The 17,717-nt window shown below is 35.9% G+C and overlaps 1 protein-coding gene across 8 annotated transcripts; it reads left to right on the top strand.

Moving 5' to 3' along the window:
* Positions 1–342: 342 nt before the first annotated feature.
* On the top strand, positions 343–16,550 carry LOC103696139 (CDP-diacylglycerol--serine O-phosphatidyltransferase 1). Of its 8 annotated transcripts, none has more exons than XM_026800971.2 (15): positions 343–510; positions 1,927–2,116; positions 4,707–4,772; positions 5,064–5,123; positions 5,832–5,922; positions 6,423–6,477; positions 6,578–6,657; positions 6,779–6,895; positions 6,988–7,072; positions 13,505–13,596; positions 14,297–14,373; positions 14,485–14,550; positions 14,789–14,877; positions 15,041–15,161; positions 15,717–16,550. In XM_026800971.2, exons 2-15 carry the CDS (start codon positions 1,953–1,955, stop codon positions 15,724–15,726), a joined length of 1,173 nt encoding a protein of 390 aa, XP_026656772.1. In that variant the 5' UTR covers positions 343–510; positions 1,927–1,952; the 3' UTR covers positions 15,727–16,550. The 8 variants fall into 8 exon arrangements, with proteins under 8 accessions (XP_026656772.1, XP_008775898.1, XP_026656775.1 ...); XM_026800979.2 differs by lacking the exon at positions 343–510 and adding exons at positions 2,508–2,648; positions 2,861–2,954 and having other exon boundaries at positions 1,941–2,116; positions 14,297–14,550; XM_008777676.4 differs by having other exon boundaries at positions 14,297–14,550.
* Positions 16,551–17,717: the final 1,167 nt, after the last annotated feature.

Raw genomic sequence — 17,717 nt, 5'->3', positions numbered from 1 at the left:
ATACACAAGACTAATTGGGTGAGTGATGATGAGAGTATGCGTCGAAAGTTCCACAATTATGTAACATCTAAATTTTCTCCATGTCATCTATGCATGCGAGAGTAATTATAATTTTTTATATCACGTCAGCCACCAACGTGACCACCTTGGTCATGCATGTAACATGTTAGTAGAAGCAAACCACCCCACAAATTAAAAATAGTTAAAGAAAATAAATAAAGTGGTCTCTCATGTAAATACACAAACCTTCAGGGGTAGTTACCTACCCTCTTCTTCCTCTTTTGACCGTCGTACTCTCTTTCTCTGCGCTTTTGGCCTTATAAGCCTCCTGGCACTCGATTTTCTATCCCTCTCCTTCTCTCTCTCGCAAGCGGCGAGGAGGAAAAAAAAAAAAAAACCGAAAGAAAAGAAAAAAAAGTGACGACTTTGATCGAGTAGCACGGTTTCGGCGGCCACGATCTCCACGTCTCGTGATCGTACGGCCAGGACGTGATTGTCGGCTACGTCTATGTGAGTAATTACGAAAGAAATCGGAAAAAAGAACCGCCTTTCCTTCGCTTCTCGTCATTTGATTCATTATTTTTTTTCTTTTTCGCACTTATTATTTTCTCGAATTATAACGTTTTCTCTGCGACCCACTGTTTGTAATCAATTTTCCGTATTTTTTTCCTCAATATTTTGAACTTTTTTTCTACCCTGCCGGTTTTGTCTTGTTAAGCCACTATATGCGATTAGTTCGACTTGTTTTAAGTATTTTTTTCAGTAAAGATTGGTTTTTCCTGATATATTTTCGTTTTTTGAATGGCCGCAGATTTATTTTTGAAGTTTTCTTGGAAAGATCTGTAAAACGATCATATTTTCTTTTTCTTGCGATTGGAAGTTAGACTTTTTTCCCTTGAAGATTGAATCTTTATGGGTTTTTTGTTTGATGCTCTGTTCGTAGATTAGTTTTTGACGAAACCTGGGTGGTTTTCGGTCGTTCTTGTTCGAATGGGCATTCTGGCCTCTGGGTTAGAAGGCTGATGGATAATTAATCTGATCAGTTATGGTTTTGAGGTTTCGATGGGGGAGTGATCAGTTCTTGCTGTAATGATTTAATATTTTCTTTATCTGGTTACTTGCACTCCAATTTGTGCTTTGAATTCTTATGCAGGGTTATGAAACCAAGAATTTCTCTATTGGGTATTTTGTTTCTGGTCACCTGCATTGGTTTTGCTTATAAATCTGCTCAATTTTTCGCGACTAATATTTTTTTTCTTGATTGTCCTTTTATACTTTCATTTTTATTTTGGTGGTTGATTGGTACCCATGACGGCATTTCTTTAGTAGATATTCTTTTTTGCTCAGAATATCTTCTGTGTTGTGCTAAGTATGCTTGCCAAATCTTTGCTCCGAGTCCTGTTGTTATCTTATATTGGATGGTTTGATGTTCCCAGATGCCAAAATTTTCTCACGACTTGAATTAAGTTGTAAACATATGTTTCACCTGCTATTCAGCCGTTAATTTGGTTAACATGCGCTGCTTTTAGTGGATTTCACGGCCTACTTTTTTGGTTATCTACTTAGAGTGCTATGTTGTTGCCCAAATCAGTTGAAATTGTTCTGATGCTCCTCCGCGATCGATTCATCTACCTAGTCAATTTTCTTAATTTTTCATTCATTTTTGGGGTCTTTTAAGCCATCATGGTGTTCATTTAAGATTTCTATTTAATAATTCACGCCCGATTATTGGGATCATCATCATCATCATTATTTCTATTTTTTATTCTTTGAGAAAAGTGATTGTGATACAGATAGTTGGCCAGCATATACTATCATACATGCAGAAAACTTGAACCTACTATAATGGTCCTCGACTTGGAAAATGATCTGTTTCTTGTACCATTCAATGATCAAATTTTCTGTCTCATATCTTACTATTTTCAGAGAGCAGTAGGAAGCGACTGGTGCTCATGGAGGTTAATGGCCAGAGAAAAGCGAGGAGAAAAGACTATATTTCCCGAGAAGATAATAATGCAAATTGTCTGAATGATTTTGGCGAATTTGATCCATGGACAGCATGGGCATACAAGCCTCGCACAATTTCTTTGCTACTTATTGGAACCTGTCTTTTAGTGTTAGTCCCAATTCTTGTTTAGTTGTCAAATTCATTGGGTATTGATATACTGGTGTATCATTTCCTTGACTTATGATTCATGTCCTGTACCCCTCCGATGCTTTTATATTGCTATATGACTTATATGATTCTTGTTAAATATGTGATATTTTTTCTCAAAAAGTTTAATGTGCAATAATTTTAGTGGTTCTTTTTTTTCCTTTTTGTAAAGCCAGTTAAGAACTTGTCAGATGGGTAATGGACCACCACATGCGTAACTGATAGAAGGAAAAATGAACAGTAGTATAACTTTAGAGAGTTAACACAGTGGTTAACTTAATACATGCTTGTTTATGTGCATAACAGAAAATTAATTATACTGACATAGCACAGATATAGCACAGATCTCCAGGAAATATTGGGGACTGCAACTTAGTTTCTGCTGCTTTTTATGAATGAGATGATGGAAGCAAAACCACCATTCTAGTGAAGTGTACAATCTTTTTGAATTGGTGTGCTGCTTCTTCTGTGACTTCAAAATTTCCAGTTTAAGGTGACACACCCACTCCAAAATCTAAGTCTTGCATGAGCATTTGCCGCCCGAGGCTTCCAAACTACTCTTTTATCAACCATTTTTCATTTTTCAACATCATATTGAAGTCCCTATTTCTGCATTCTCTGGGATAACCTTTCAGTTTACTTAGAGAATCATCAAGTAATAAATTTTATATCTTGTTATAATGTATAACACTCGTATATTTGCAGATGATCCTACTTCCTAAAGTCTCTACTTCCCTGATTTTAGATCCAAATATGTTCTTGGAGCAACATCTGATCTTGCTTCTGCTAATGATCCAGGGTACTTATCATCTTATGATGCATGATGTGATATTCTATTATATATATGTACATTGCTTGCATGCATGAACTTATGCATGTGTACATGTATGTTCATGCATGCTTCTATGTATGCATGTATATTTTTAGCTTTTGACTTTCACTTCTCATCCACTTGGTCTTGAGGTGAGGATAAAAGTATCTAGATGGAGAAACCTTTTTGTTTTCTTTCTTCAGATAGACGTGATGGTTTTGAGAATTAAGTGAGGGCACATCTCAGGGCCAAGCAAACAGGTCAGTCATTCAAGTGGCATTGTGACAATGGATTATGATAATTTAACCTTTCTTTTAAGAAAAAAGAAAATTCCCTAAAGGGCAAAAGACATAGGTCACCAAGCAAATGGAACAAATCTTTTGATTTAAAAGGTAAGGTGGATGAATATAATTTGATGATAAGTTTGTGATGATTAACTGTCAGAAAGTGTGCACTTGATATAAAATAGAGCGAAAATGGTAGTGCTTTCAAAACTGTGTCGGCACAAAAAGGACAAGAGAAAGGAGCAAGTTGTCTCAAGAAAATGTGCCCATGCTTGCTCTCAGCAAAACCATCTTGCTGAGCTGTATGAGGGAAGTTTGCTAAGGCAGGTTTACTTGAAAAGATAATAAAATGATCATATTTAGTGAGATTGAATTGAACTCCAAAATTTGATATACAGACTTGATGATTTCTGAAAGTTGATCGTGAATTGTGGTGAGGTCTCTCTTAACCTGTGAAACTTAAAACAGGATGCATGAGACAAAGCTAGGTGAAGCGAGAAAATTACTAACATATAATTACTAATTATACATGTAATCTATTTATACAATATAAATTTGACTTGGCCTATAGTATCTTGCACTCTAGATATACTAATGAAACCCTGATTGGATCATGCTTATGGTATGCTGTACCGATCGGTACCGGACGTACCGTACCCGTACCGATGGATACCGGTATCGGTACGCCAGTGTCGGTACGCCTAGCATACCCCATACGTACCGTACCGACACTCGGTACGCCTATGCTAGTGCGGCACCGGTACGAGGTTCGGTACCGGTACGACGAACCTTGTTCATGCTTGGTGTCCAAAATATGAAACAAGGCAGACTTGGCAACACTCATGATATTATGTCTATATATATATTTTTCGATGGTTTTTTCTAACACTAGTGATATATTTTTGCTTTATAGTGGGCATCTTTTGCGTTCCTCCATCCAGGAGGTCAAATGTGCTGCAGTTGGTGGAGTCTTTTAGTTTTAGGTTTATATAACTTAGTGGAACTGCCTTTCTTTTAATACTCTTATGTCTTGAAGAAGGTTTTACTTTAGCATATCTTGTACAACTAGTTTATTAAATGCTTTTATAGCTTGTGCAAGATTGCTACTCATCATTCTATTTTTCTCTGTTTTAGCTTTTATACATAAGTATCTCATTAACCTCAGCAAGATACATTGTATGACAAACGTTCAACTTGTTATAGTATATTTGCTGAAGTGTATGGAGTGGAAATAAGTTGTCTCTTTGAATTTTCTATTTTTCATTTACTTGAAGGGCTACAAGATTCTTTTTTTTTTTTTTCTTTTGGCTGGTTTTGTTACCTATAATATATTTTTAGGTATAATAAATTAATTTTGTAAAAAATCCTGACAGTTAGTTCATATTTGTTTTCAACTATAAAAATTATTTTTTATAAGAGAAATTGTTGTATCAGTGTTTGCTCCATGTTTTCTCAGTTGGGCAAGTGGAGCACTTGATCCGGAAAGCACTGCATCTGATGATGTTGTTACATCTGTAAAGAGGTATGCTAATTATTTTTCGGCAAAAACTTGGTAATTTCTATGGGAAGTTTAACTTTATTACCTGGATATTCCTATTATATTGATCAGAAACATCTATGAATCATGTGGTTGATCTTTTCTCTCAACTTGCTTGTTCCTCTTCTTTTTAGATTTATATCATCTTCTATTTCATTGATAGACATAGTACTCCCGTATTATCTGTTTTCATGCTTTCTTGTTTTACTATAGAAGATTTTTATCTGCTCTGAGCAAAAGGAAGCCTTGCTGATCCCTCATCTTTGTTCCCTTTAGGGGTGTCTGGGCAATGATTGCAGTCTTTCTAGCTTATTCGTTGCTTCAAGCGCCCTCAACGTGAGTTACAACTTTTCTATTGTTGATTCTAATGATCTGGTCTTTTTTCATAGCCATGATAGGTACTTTCTTAAATGTTTCCTCTGGAGTAGTATATTGTGGAGAAGTTTTACCATGCTTAATGAAGATGGAAAAATATGAAATCAATCTATATGCCTTTTTCTCACTGTCATGTCAATTCTTTGGAAGAATCCACTGTATATATGAGTGCAAAATATGACTTGTGTACTTTCTTTTTAAAAATTTTATTTCCAATATTTGATTTTAAAATGTGAACTAATGCTACTAACGTATGGAAGCAATCATTGGGGTGATTTGATAACTCATGTTAACTAATTGTTATTTTAGGTTTCTTATCTGAGTCAAATTCTGGTTTATGTCTACATTTCTGTCTTAAATTACAGCTCATTTGTGTTTTTCTGTTGGCGGTTACACACTAATATCATAAGATGGTTATGGTTATGGCAGACACAGGCACCATGGGATGTTTGCTTAAATCTGGCAATTGGCTGTTGACATTATTTTCTATCGTATAATATTTGAATTGATCAGGAAAAATTTTTGATTGTGAAAAGGAATAGGAAAACAACTTAAGTATTAGAAAATCTTCCTAGTGTGGCAAAATATGCACGTAAACATTTGGTTTTAGCTATATAACTGGGCCACAAACTGAATTTCTGCCTGGTTAATTACTATTGTGATTTGCAGGGTACTTATCAGGCCGCATCCTGCCATTTGGCGTCTGGTTCATGGGATGGCTGTTGTTTACCTCGTCGCTCTTACCTTTTTGCTTTTCCAGGTTTGTTTCTAGTCATTTAAGCTTACAATCTTGAAGGCCAGACCTGATTCTTTGTGGATGCTCATGCATCTTGCTCTTGTATTTAGCATTGTTGATTTGATATAGTATGTCATACAAGCTTGGCAATGTCAATTTGAATGACTTCTGACTGAACTAAAAGATACTAGGGTAATCTTCTGTTTTTTCTTTTTTCCTTAACTTTTTTCCCTTCACTTTTTTCATTCGCACATACTCATGCCAATTAATACCCCATGTATTGTTACACAATCTATTTTCTATTCTAGAAATCATTATTCCATGTTTAACATTATGCTGCCTCTAGAACGCTTATATTTTATACTATTTTACTAGAAACTATATTACTTTCTCTGACTTCTTGGTAGCTGTTATATTGTGTTTCATTTGCAAGATTATCATTTATTGAACAATGGCTAGTTATTTTGCCTCTGTCCTTATTGAAAAGGTCATTCATTCTTTGAATATTATCTCCTATATTTCAGAACCGTGATGATGCTCGGCAGTTAATGAAATATCTTCACCCTGATCTAGGAGTCGGTAATGAATATCCTTTATGGGATTTTTTTTTTCTGATATAACTGTTGCTTATTTGCAATAGAAGAAATTTTGAACCCTTCATTCATTTACATTTTTACAGAACTACCTGAAAGATCATATGGAACTGATTGCCGTATATATGTACCTGAGAATCCCAAAAGCAGGTTTAACAATGTTTATGTATGAATTCTTCGTTCACCAATCTAATTTTAATTTTTTACTTTCATATTTCCGAATCTCTTCATATTGACATATACTGGGTTTTTGCAAGTTACTGATTTTGGGTTTTACATTTTGCTAGGAAACATTGTTTGATGAGTTTGTTCCTGCTCATATTTTTGGATGGTGGGGAAAAGCTATAATGATACGAAATCAACCCCTTTTGTGGGTTTTGTCAATTGGCTTCGAATTAATGGAGGTCAGTTTTCAAAATATGTCAAGAATAACTAACGAGTGTTTCTTTTTTGGTGTTGGTTGTTCTAAAAGCACACTTGTGCTAATATTTTGCAGCTAACTTTTCGTCATATGTTGCCAAATTTCAACGAATGTTGGTGGGATAGTATCATTCTGGATATCTTAATCTGCAATTGGTTTGGTGAGACCTGAGCTAGCCAGCTACTGTTACTTTAGTCTTCCTTTAACTTACACATTTATTCTTTGAAGGTTGTACTCATTTTACATCTGTGTTCATTGCATTATATGAACAACGCGAGCTTAAACATGCAAAGGCATCATACATGGATAATTGTGTACATATCTCACGGAGTCTTATTTCCATGTGTTTTATGAGATACTCTGCAATTGCAGTCCCATATTTTGCATCAAGAAGTATGGTATCTGGGTAAATACATTCATGTAAATGAGTATGCATACCCTATCCGCACCCCACTTATTTTGGATGAATACTGCATAACCGCTTGCCGACACCCCTTGATATGCTTTTAGTTCATGCCCCTATTCTCCGGTTTGCTGTTGGCCCTTGATCCTTTTATTCATTCCCTTACCCTCTCTAGCTAGAACAGTTCATCTTTTTGCTCTCCTGCTTCTGTAAATAGGTCCATAGATTATATCTTTGTTCCGCATACCCTTTGAACTAAAGAAAAAAAAAAGAGAAATAGGATTAAGTGGGTCTTTTGTTGGACCTTACCTATAGGATATAAGATTTTCATAAAGTCTCATTAGCTCATCTGTGCACCTCATTTCTTGCGGTCTTCCTCCTTCATCTCTTCTTCTTTTCTTTTGACTCCTCTTCTGAGATCCTCCATTGTCTTGGCCTCTCTCATTCTTGAGAGGCTAGCAAGCCAAGCAAATCTTGAAGGAAGAGAGGAAACCACCATGGTTTGCCCATCGGCCCCATTGCCGAAGCCCACAATCTCTTTCCCACTCTTCCAATTTTAGGTAGTCATATAGGCATGGCAGGCTTGTTCGGCCTTGATATCTCTCTCTCACGGAATTGGAATGTTGGATTTGAAAAACTATTCCAACTATGTATTCTGATTTTTTAAAATCTTCTTCCTTATTTTCCTATTTTATTTCTTTTTGGCATGAGGTCCATTGATTTATGTGCATTTTTGTTTGAGAATTCAGAGAGAAATTCTGAATTTCATTTGTTAAATCAAGTCTCTAAAAAGTGATGGAAGAAGTAGATGAACATAAGTAGTCACGAATTAGTTTATATCTTCTAATGATTACAAAATATTCTCTCACTGAAATATTGCAGCTTTCATTTTAGTTTGCTCCAAATTCTTCTCTAATTGAATATGATTCTTTATACCTAGATAAAATAAGATTGTGACTAAGGTACAATCATGCAATAATTATACCTTGGTTAGCCTTAGATGTAAGGTAATCCTACATTTGCCGCATCATTTGATTCCATTAACACCAACAATGGGCAATTCAATTTGGAGGTGCTTGAATTATGAATGGATCCAAGCCCATTTTTAAATGAAATAAACTTGTGACCTCCAATTAATGAAGGAGAAGAGAGAGAAAAGGCATTGACATTCTCTCTTAATCCCTTCACACTTTTTTTCTTCTTACTTGAACAGATCTTATTTATCTTAATATTTTGTTTGATGGTTTCCTTGATTTTATAGTAAAGTAATTGTTTCAATTAGTTTCGGCAGAATCTTAAATAGCCAACTGATTCTTTTGTAGTATTTAATGACCATTTTTATCACTTCATTTTTGAAATCTTGTACTAGTACTGCAGTCTATTATTTAGACTCCAAAAATGCTGTGCTTGTCCTTGTGGAGTCAATTTGGAACTTGATGATCTGTTGATTCTAATTTGGTTGTGACCTTTTTGAGAGAAAGGGAGGGAGGCAATCTGTGCTAATTATGTAGGTCCTACTACTTGGGATGCACCATCCAAGATTTAAGCCCAGAATATCTGCTTGTTGGTCAAAGCGGTACGATCACCTGGATAATTGCCAGCTTGGAACTTGATGATGCGGCTTTGCTTTGTGCAATCTTTCTTTTGAGAGCCCCATCTTTAACTAAATGAGGCTCCATCCACATTCAACCCATCTAGGGTGGCAATTTTTGACCGGACCTGCCTTGAAATAAATAGGCTTTTGGGTGATGGTTCTTATTAATTGGTTTTGGTATGGCTTAGCTGAAGCCAAATCTATTGTAAATGGGTTCAGATATGGGTTAGGACTTTCCAATTGATGAATCATCATGGGTAGAACAGACCTCTAAGATCCATTCCCAAACCCTTGGGATTGTGGTAATTGTACAATGGTTTATTGCTTGCTCAAGGATAGGTTCAGGTGATTAGGAAGGTTGTATAATTAATGGTCAAAATAATAGAAAATATTGAAAAGAAAAGTTAGGGAAATTGTGCGTTTAACATTTATCATGTTTTCTTCTCCACTTCAATTTTTACTCATTGCTTCTGCACTTTTTCCTTGTTTTAGATGTCAAACCTAAATCTCATATTATTGACAAGCGAAGCGCTATATGGGTTGGCTAGTTGGATATGCATCAATGTAAAATAAATAGATTGGATATGGGCTTATGCGTTTCAACCTGATTATAAATGACTTGGGTCTTGATTGAGGGTTTTCTCTTTTCTGTTTTTTTTGGTCCGAACCTGAGCCAGCGTGCATCTAACACAATTGACTCATTGCCACCGCGACTACCAATTTCTTTGGACTAGACTTCTTTTCTAGATATAATCACCATCTTCTTAAATTGCATATGCCTTTTCCACCCATTTGTTTGTAGGATAGTTCTAGTTTCATATAGTCATCATCGAACACCCAATATAAAGCTGTTGGTCAACTGCTTTTCTTCTGATCTCTGCTGACCAGCAGCTCTTCTCATTGCCTGAATGGCATGGAACTGGTGGCTCGGGTCCACCAGAATTAGCTTTTCTATTTGCCCCCCTTCTCTCTTTTTTCATAGGTGGGGCACGACACTAGAGTGATTAATGTTGCCACCTAATCTAGCAATTCAAACACATTGGCCCTTCTCACTATGGGCCACTAGAGTGATCCAATCTTGCCATGTGAACCAGTGACTAAAATCAATGTCTCCCATGTTATCAAATTATTCTCACCCTTGTTTTCCATCTCACCATTACACCAGTACTTAGGCTGCTCGGATCATTCTATGTACTCAATACTCATAGCCATCCATCCAGGCCTGCATGTGATATACGGATGAATACTTTATTTTTTATTATTTTCTAATTTCTTCTTGTGTTTGGTTGTGGGTATAGAAAAAGTGCACTGACAACCTTCTCTCTATTTTTTTACTTGAAAAATAAACTTCTCTCAATTTTGATAGGAAAATTTTTCTTTTAGGAGTCTGTTGAGCCTAACCCACAGTTTCACTTTGGAAGTAATTTTTTAAAAACCCTAGATAATGACAATATTGGTGGATGACTAACAGTATTAGGAAAAATACTTAGGGCATTTTTGGTTTGGGGGAGATGGACTATGGAATGGGATTGGAAATGAGTGACTTTCATTCTAGCCATTTGGTTGGAGGGAGTCATATAGGGGGGAATGGGAATCCTCAATCCCCTAAAATACAATCCCTACTCTCCCCTAGTATTCAGATCCCATTCTAATTCCGATTCCGATTCCGGTCACGAACTAAATGCATTGGGGTATATGGCCATTCTAATTCTTATTCCAATCCATGCCAATTCTAATTCTGATTTTGAGCCAAACGTGCCCTAAGATGGTTTGAAATCTCATCCAGTATTATAAGAATCAAGCTAATCGAAATCTTTGCCAATATAATAAACTCAATATTAATCATACTATTCTAATATATTTGTTAAGGTATTTAATTATTGAAATTGTTTTGAAATTTTAAAGATTAATTAGCAAATTTTGGCTAATGCAATGATTTTGTGTTGGCCGACATCTTGGGATATATTGATTTATATTGAATGGATACTAAGGGCCAGTGTATCAGCTAATATTAGCGTTAGTAACTGCTCAGCACAGATATATACAGATAACTTTGCCGAGATGAAAATATTTTTTTTGGGACCAACTCTCTTTTATTCTTATTGTGACATGGTGTATCATAATTTGAAATAACAGGAATTGTAATGTCATACATATAGCAGCCAGTTATTTAGTTTCCGAGTTTGTAGAGTAAACCATAATATTTAGAAGACATATAGTTAGTTATATAGTATAATAATTGTTGACTACTATTATTTTCTAAAAAGAATATTTCTATTATACATATGGACGTGCTTTATGACCAAGAAAATAATAATAACTTTGGATGAGCTTTCCTTCTTGTTCACCTGGCTTGTGCTCTTAATTTAAGACTTCATCCTCTTGTACGAGTCTCACCTTGTGCAGGCATTTCTTCATTTAATTTTTCCATCCATGTCTTGGGAACTGGAATACTCTAATATGTTGAGTAATCATTACAACCATTAATAAGTATTTTTGAAGATAATATTTTCGTTTTCATATAAAATAGTGTGAAAATATCCAGTAAGATTAGCATTATTAAACATTATATTGGAAATATATCTCAACCAAATCTAACCTTAAGATGGAAATAGTGGCTGTTATAATGGCCTTTATTAGAGATTATTAGAAGAAAAATTGGATAGCCACTACACCTCTGGAATGCTCAGTAGCAAATTATTAACCATTATGGCAACCTAACACTTATGTTAGATTCTTATGTTAGTACTCTTTCCATAAAATGTTGCAAAACATAAATCAACAATCTTAATTTATTTGTACATTGAATGAGTGCTTGTAGAAGGATTTAGACTTGACAATGGTTTGTAATCACAATAATGAACAAACAGAAAAGAAGATAGTAACTTCTAGAAGGAAATTATTAGGAAAAATATTATTACAAGAACATGTTATTCTTCTTTGCTCTACTAAAGTGAACATTTTTTTTAATTGGTGGAAATCAAAGGGTAAGCTTTTTCTGATTCTGTTGGTAGATTATCCTTTAATTCCTAACTGAGTGGTAAGAGGCAGCAGCTGTGGATAGTGAATTATGAGTGTTCATGGCAGTAGCATGTTCATAAACCAAAGGATTTAGTGACCTTTTGTTTAGAGGATGATGACTTAGCTGGAAAACTATACTAGGTTTCCTTATTTAATTATCTCGAGGAAGGAGGTGGGTCATACATGAAGTGGTCATTGAGATCTGATCTTAGATGGAGATTTCAAATCTTCTCACAAGCCACTGTTCTCCATGATCTCCTTATCTTTGTTTTTAGCTAGAAAGAGCGGAAATGGGAGGGGAATAGAGGAGAAAGAGGTTCCTGATTGTACTTGCATGGTATTACTGGATCTCCTGCATGAATCACCTGTTTTCGGAGCCAGTTGCAGGTGGTACACCTTGAACTACTCAATTCGCAAGCTGTTCCAGGCTTCAAGCACTTTTGGGTTGCTTCACCTGGTTCTAATTCTGAATCAAAGGTAACTGTGCCAAGACCTATTTGGTATGGCATGAACCATTTGTGTCAAACCACTTCAACATTTCGAATTCTGACTACATCATCAGAGTTAGACAACTCAAAGGCTGCACAAAAGTAAGAGTCACTTGATCTAGAACATGAAGGAAAAATGGAAGAAATGGGCTGCACAAATGTTATAGTTACTTAGACTAGAAATAAAAAAATTGGATCTGCTACCTCCATTTTCTATAACAAAAGAAATAAAAAAAAAGGAAGAAACCTAAGAACATGGTGGAAGGAAGATGTTTGTTTTATGTGATTGATGATTTGGATAGGGCTGAGGAGGATGAGCTTAAATGAGAAGCAATTACATGTAAAAACCTCATTAACTTAAATTAAAGAAGTTCGCCACTTGATGTAGCCGTGGATGCACTTTATTCCACTTCAAGGGTTAACAAGTTAAACAGATTAATATTGCTTTTGAACACGTTAAGTTTAATAAGTTGAAGAACCTTTTGGCAACGTCCGGTAGGCAGGGAATTAATATGATTTATGGCACTAAATTGTAAAGATTTTTCAAAAAATCTACAACATGCAAGGCAGGAAATGCCTTTGGAGTGGGACATGCTGGGTAGTGGCTAGCTCAACATGTGCCATATTGTGTCAATCACATGCAGTGCCTCTAGTGAGCAGTATCAGACAAGTGCTGCAAAATGCTGGTATTGGCTTGGCGCAGTATGTTCCTGATGGCATGGGCTGGCATAAGCTGATATTTGAAATCCTAGTGCAAGGGAAACTACGACATGTTAATTGCTTGATAACAGTAGAGGCTTAACATGGGTTATACTTGGTAAAGACTTGGTAATGGAGTTTGAGGAGGTATTTAAAATGACAAGAGTTGAGGTTAGGTGGGTAACTCATATGAGAAAAATAGTAGCTGGAAGTCCTTCTGTGTGATGCCTTACGTGCTTCATTCTGCTAATATGCTTCTCAAGTTCTATTTACTATCTTCTATAATCTAAATTGAGATCTTTCTTTTTTTTAATGTTGTCTTATTTTTATGCACTTCTTGAGATTACTGCTTGTCATGATGGGGTAGCCATTTGCTCCATGGTCCAGGTATATGGGCAGGAATGCGCAGTGTTAGGTACTTTGATGGGAAAACATATGAGTGGGTTGGTATAAGCCGCCAGCCAAATATCATTGGTAAGGTATGTTTTATCATTAGCATTTCACTTCTATTAGGACCTTCATATTTTGTGGTACAACATACGTTCCATTTTGCACCTTGGTTTGTGTAAGATTTGAATGCATATTTTCTCCAGAAAAAGGGAGATAATCTGATGTTGGGGTTTGCCTGAGGTAACACATATTCCAATTTCATTGACCTTCTACCACACTAAAAAGGAATCATGAAAATGTAAAACAAACAGTAAACAATCTACATCAGCATGTTTGCTAGGAAGGCTTAGCTCATGAATTGTGATTGGAATATATATTATATACGTGACAGATCAAGTCCAGCCTGGATCAGGTTGGGATCATTTCCTAACTGTGGTATCGGTGATTAATCTACAAATGGTTCTTATTGAACAATCTCTTATTTTCTTTTGAGATGGCTTGAGGAAATGTAATTCACTTCTCATTTAAATCAAATATTTATTTTGCACTGTTTTCGCTAATCTCTCATGCTTCAGAACATACGGTTTTTAAAAAGGAATGTTTGTGGTGGTTTGTTGAGATTGAGTATCCGTATTTGGTTCATACTCCATCCAACATAGAGTATGAGCTTTTGTTTGCATATCCTGGATCTTCAGAGCTGCAAATATCACGGCAGAACTAAAGCATATGCTATGTATTATATTCCTTTTATCTATTTGGCTGAACTGCATTTTCTTCTTGGCCTTCAAGGTGAAAAGAACACTGGGCCAGTTCACACCTGCACGATGGGACAAAGATGAATGGCACCCTCTGCTCGGGCCTTGGAGGTTCATCCAAGTGCTCAGCCTTTGCATTGTGTTTATGACTGTAGAGCTCAACACCTTTTTTCTCAAATTTTGTCTCTGGATTCCCCCTCGAAATCCTTTGGTTGTGTATAGATTGATTCTGTGGTGGCTAATTGCAATACCAACCATCCGCGAGTATAACACCTACTTGCAAGACAGGTATTCCCATTTCTAACAAATTAGAAGAATGTAGGATTGCAAACTTGAAATTAGTTTGTTTTGTTTGCATATGGATGACAAATAATCTCAAATGTGATTGTATTGGGCTATACTTCAAGGTCCTGGTTTAAATAAACATGAGATATTCTAAAACTATAAAGATTTTTCATCTCTTAGACAAGCATGCTCTCATGTTTTGTGTGGCTGAAAAGCGTTTGTCTTATGATGATGATTTCAGAAAGCCTGTGAAGAAGGTAGGGGCATTCTGTTGGCTTTCCCTAGCAATATGCATAGTGGAGCTTCTTATCTGTATCAAGTTTGGCCATGGTGAGTGCTATCTTCCATATTATTCTTAGTGCATACTTCATTTTGTAGACTGTAGATTTGTTTGAGACTGATTTATTATTATTATTATTGTTGTTGTTGTTGTTCTTATCATTATTTGTTTATTTATTTATTTTGAGGAAACTATTTATTCATTTTTAACCAGGTCTCTTTCCCAACCCAATGCCCCCATGGCTGATAATTTTCTGGACATGTGTGGGTTTGGCCCTCCTGATCTTCCTGCTTGTTTGGTCCTGGCAAATTCGTCGGGCAATGATGAGAAAAAGGTTATGATCACCATTGCAGCGTTCACTTTTATTGATTCTTTTTCCCATCTTCTTCTTAATTTCTCAACGTATATCATGTACATATGAATCACTTTCAAGTTCTGTAAATGCCCTAGTTAGACGGGCAACGAGTCTGGCATGTAGAGGATAAATTTTCCTCTCATTTTCACTTGTGGCAATAGCTTTTTAATGCCAGATTCCTGTCCCTCACCTTTGCTGCTATTTTTTGAAACACTGATTTTGATTTGGTGTAATTTATTTAGTGAAAAACGAGCAAAATGCAAAGTATCTTTTTATGGAATAATCCTTTCATCTTAAATGGTGTCATCATTTCAGTCATCTCTACCTTATGTTCATGCATCCTGCAAGCGCAGTTTATTACTTGAGCTTTGTTCATGATATCTAGTTTAGGCGAAGAAACATTGATTGGTTCATGCTGTTGCATAGCATTTAAAGAAGGCTTATTCTTAAACTTGTGCTATAGCTTACCTGAAACATACAGTCGGTTTTGTTGCGAGGTGTTTCATTTTGAATCAATGATTTGTTCATGTACAGAACATTCTAAAGGGCAGACTTGAGCTCTATTGCCATGACTGATGGAATTTTAGAGTCCATGCTGGTAGCAGCATGTATGCAATTTCTAGAATGTCGGCGAGTGGAGGAATCAAATTTGTAGGGAGGACTGTGTTCAATAATTTAAAAGATATAAATCTTATTCTCTTGTAACTTTTGGTGAAGATATTCTGATGTGCTTTTGGATGAATCATGTTTCAAAAGCATATGGCCTTCGCCGACCTTCTGGAATTTGGTACTTGGAGCGGCTGATGCACTCAAATTGAGTCAGCTTCTGTTCAAGAAAGCAAGATAACCATGTTATGGGAGGACATATGGCTGTGGGAGATGCCTCCCAAGCATATGCTGCAAAGCTTTTCTCAATCAGCAGAGATGAGGTTGTGTCGGCGGCCTGCTTCTTGGAGAAGAATAATGAAAGAGACAGGTGGTATAAATGCACTTTAGATGATTCAACTTGATAGTCCCTTTGTACAGTTCTTCCAGTTACTTTTACTCCTTCAGCATGCATCAACAAGAAGATAATATCAGAGCTGAAAAGGGGGATCTTGAGATCCTCTTCCATCAAAAAAAAGAAAAAAACAAATCTTGGGATGGCTGTTTTCTATGACCATCTTGTTGGCCTTTACATTTTGGCCCAATATTAGAGGATGGCCATTACTAAATGTTGTTTGGAAGGGGATGAATGATGAATTTTATAATTGAAAGCCAGTAGATCCAGTAAAGACCATACTAAATGTTGTGGACAATTGGTTACCATTGTAGCAAAGTTGAAATATTTTAGTAGATCATCATAGCTATTTTTTTTTTTTACCTCAAGAAACTTAGCTATATGTTTCAATCCATCATTTGAACCTTCTTCCCTCTAAAATACAGTTTGGGTTTAGAGAAGAACTGCAAGTTGAGAAACGTTCTGTTGATCCTTCTTCTTTTTTTTTTTTCTTAAACTAGGATGGTGTGAGCCCTGCTAAATATTGCAGGAATCTGGGTCTCTTGTATCTTTATCACCTGCACCTTCAACAAATTTTTTGAAGTTAGATTAAGAAAACATATAGTTTCTGCAGGGAAAAACAGCAACTTGATGTTGAAAACAATGCGTGTCAAGAATTTATATGAATTGCTCATGTAACTCTATGTTTCTACTAATTTACTTGCATTGTTTTAGGATGTCTTTTGTTTCCTTTGTCATCATAATAGACTATTGCATTTTGTCCCCATTCTAAAAATCTAACCATCTGCATCTTATATTGGTTATTCTTACTGTAAGGATCTCTCAAGCTCGACTATTTTGATCTGATGCATACCTGTGTTTGCATTCGAGATAGTCGACAGGGCCGTGGTAAGTGTTTTAACTGGTGAGAGGCTTGGAGTTCATACTCAGTAGGTGCCAATCCGGCTGTTGTTCTCCACAGCAAGGGGAAAAACAAAAAAAATACATTCCAGATGCAAAATTAATAAATTGATCCAGTCTCCGTTAATCAAGATAAGCATGATATTTTCTAGTCTTGACTGCATAATGTTGTTGGGAAATGGGCATTGGACGATGTTTTTTATTGTAATGGGCTTCTATGGGTCTTATTTATGCGAGTTGAAATGCCATTTTCAAAACAAATAATAATAGAGTAAGATCGGATCAAAGCCAAACGGGCATGCACACAATATACTAATATGAGATCAAAAGTTGCCTCTTCATGTGTAACCTTTACTTGTTCTTGGCCAATATAGATAAATATAAAGCCTTTTCATGCTTAGAGAACCTCCTATGTACCATTGCCTTCAGGCAAGTCTAAAGACTTGAAAAACATCTGTAGTTGGAAACGAAGATCATTAATTTGTCCATACTCATCATCATCATCATACTTTGATGCAATCCATGGCGAACCCAGTCATCCATTTCAAGCAGAGAGTGAACAAACACATCACGCAAGCCTGAAAGACTAGAGATTAAAAGTAAGCGGAAAAGGAAGAAGGAAAGCCACTTTCTAA

The sequence above is a fragment of the Phoenix dactylifera genome, chromosome 8 (genome assembly GCF_009389715.1).
Source record: "Phoenix dactylifera cultivar Barhee BC4 chromosome 8, palm_55x_up_171113_PBpolish2nd_filt_p, whole genome shotgun sequence".
Classification (NCBI taxonomy): Eukaryota; Viridiplantae; Streptophyta; class Magnoliopsida; order Arecales; family Arecaceae; genus Phoenix; species Phoenix dactylifera.
Note: the sequence above shows the minus strand (reverse complement) of the source record. Positions and strands in the feature narration are given on the sequence as shown.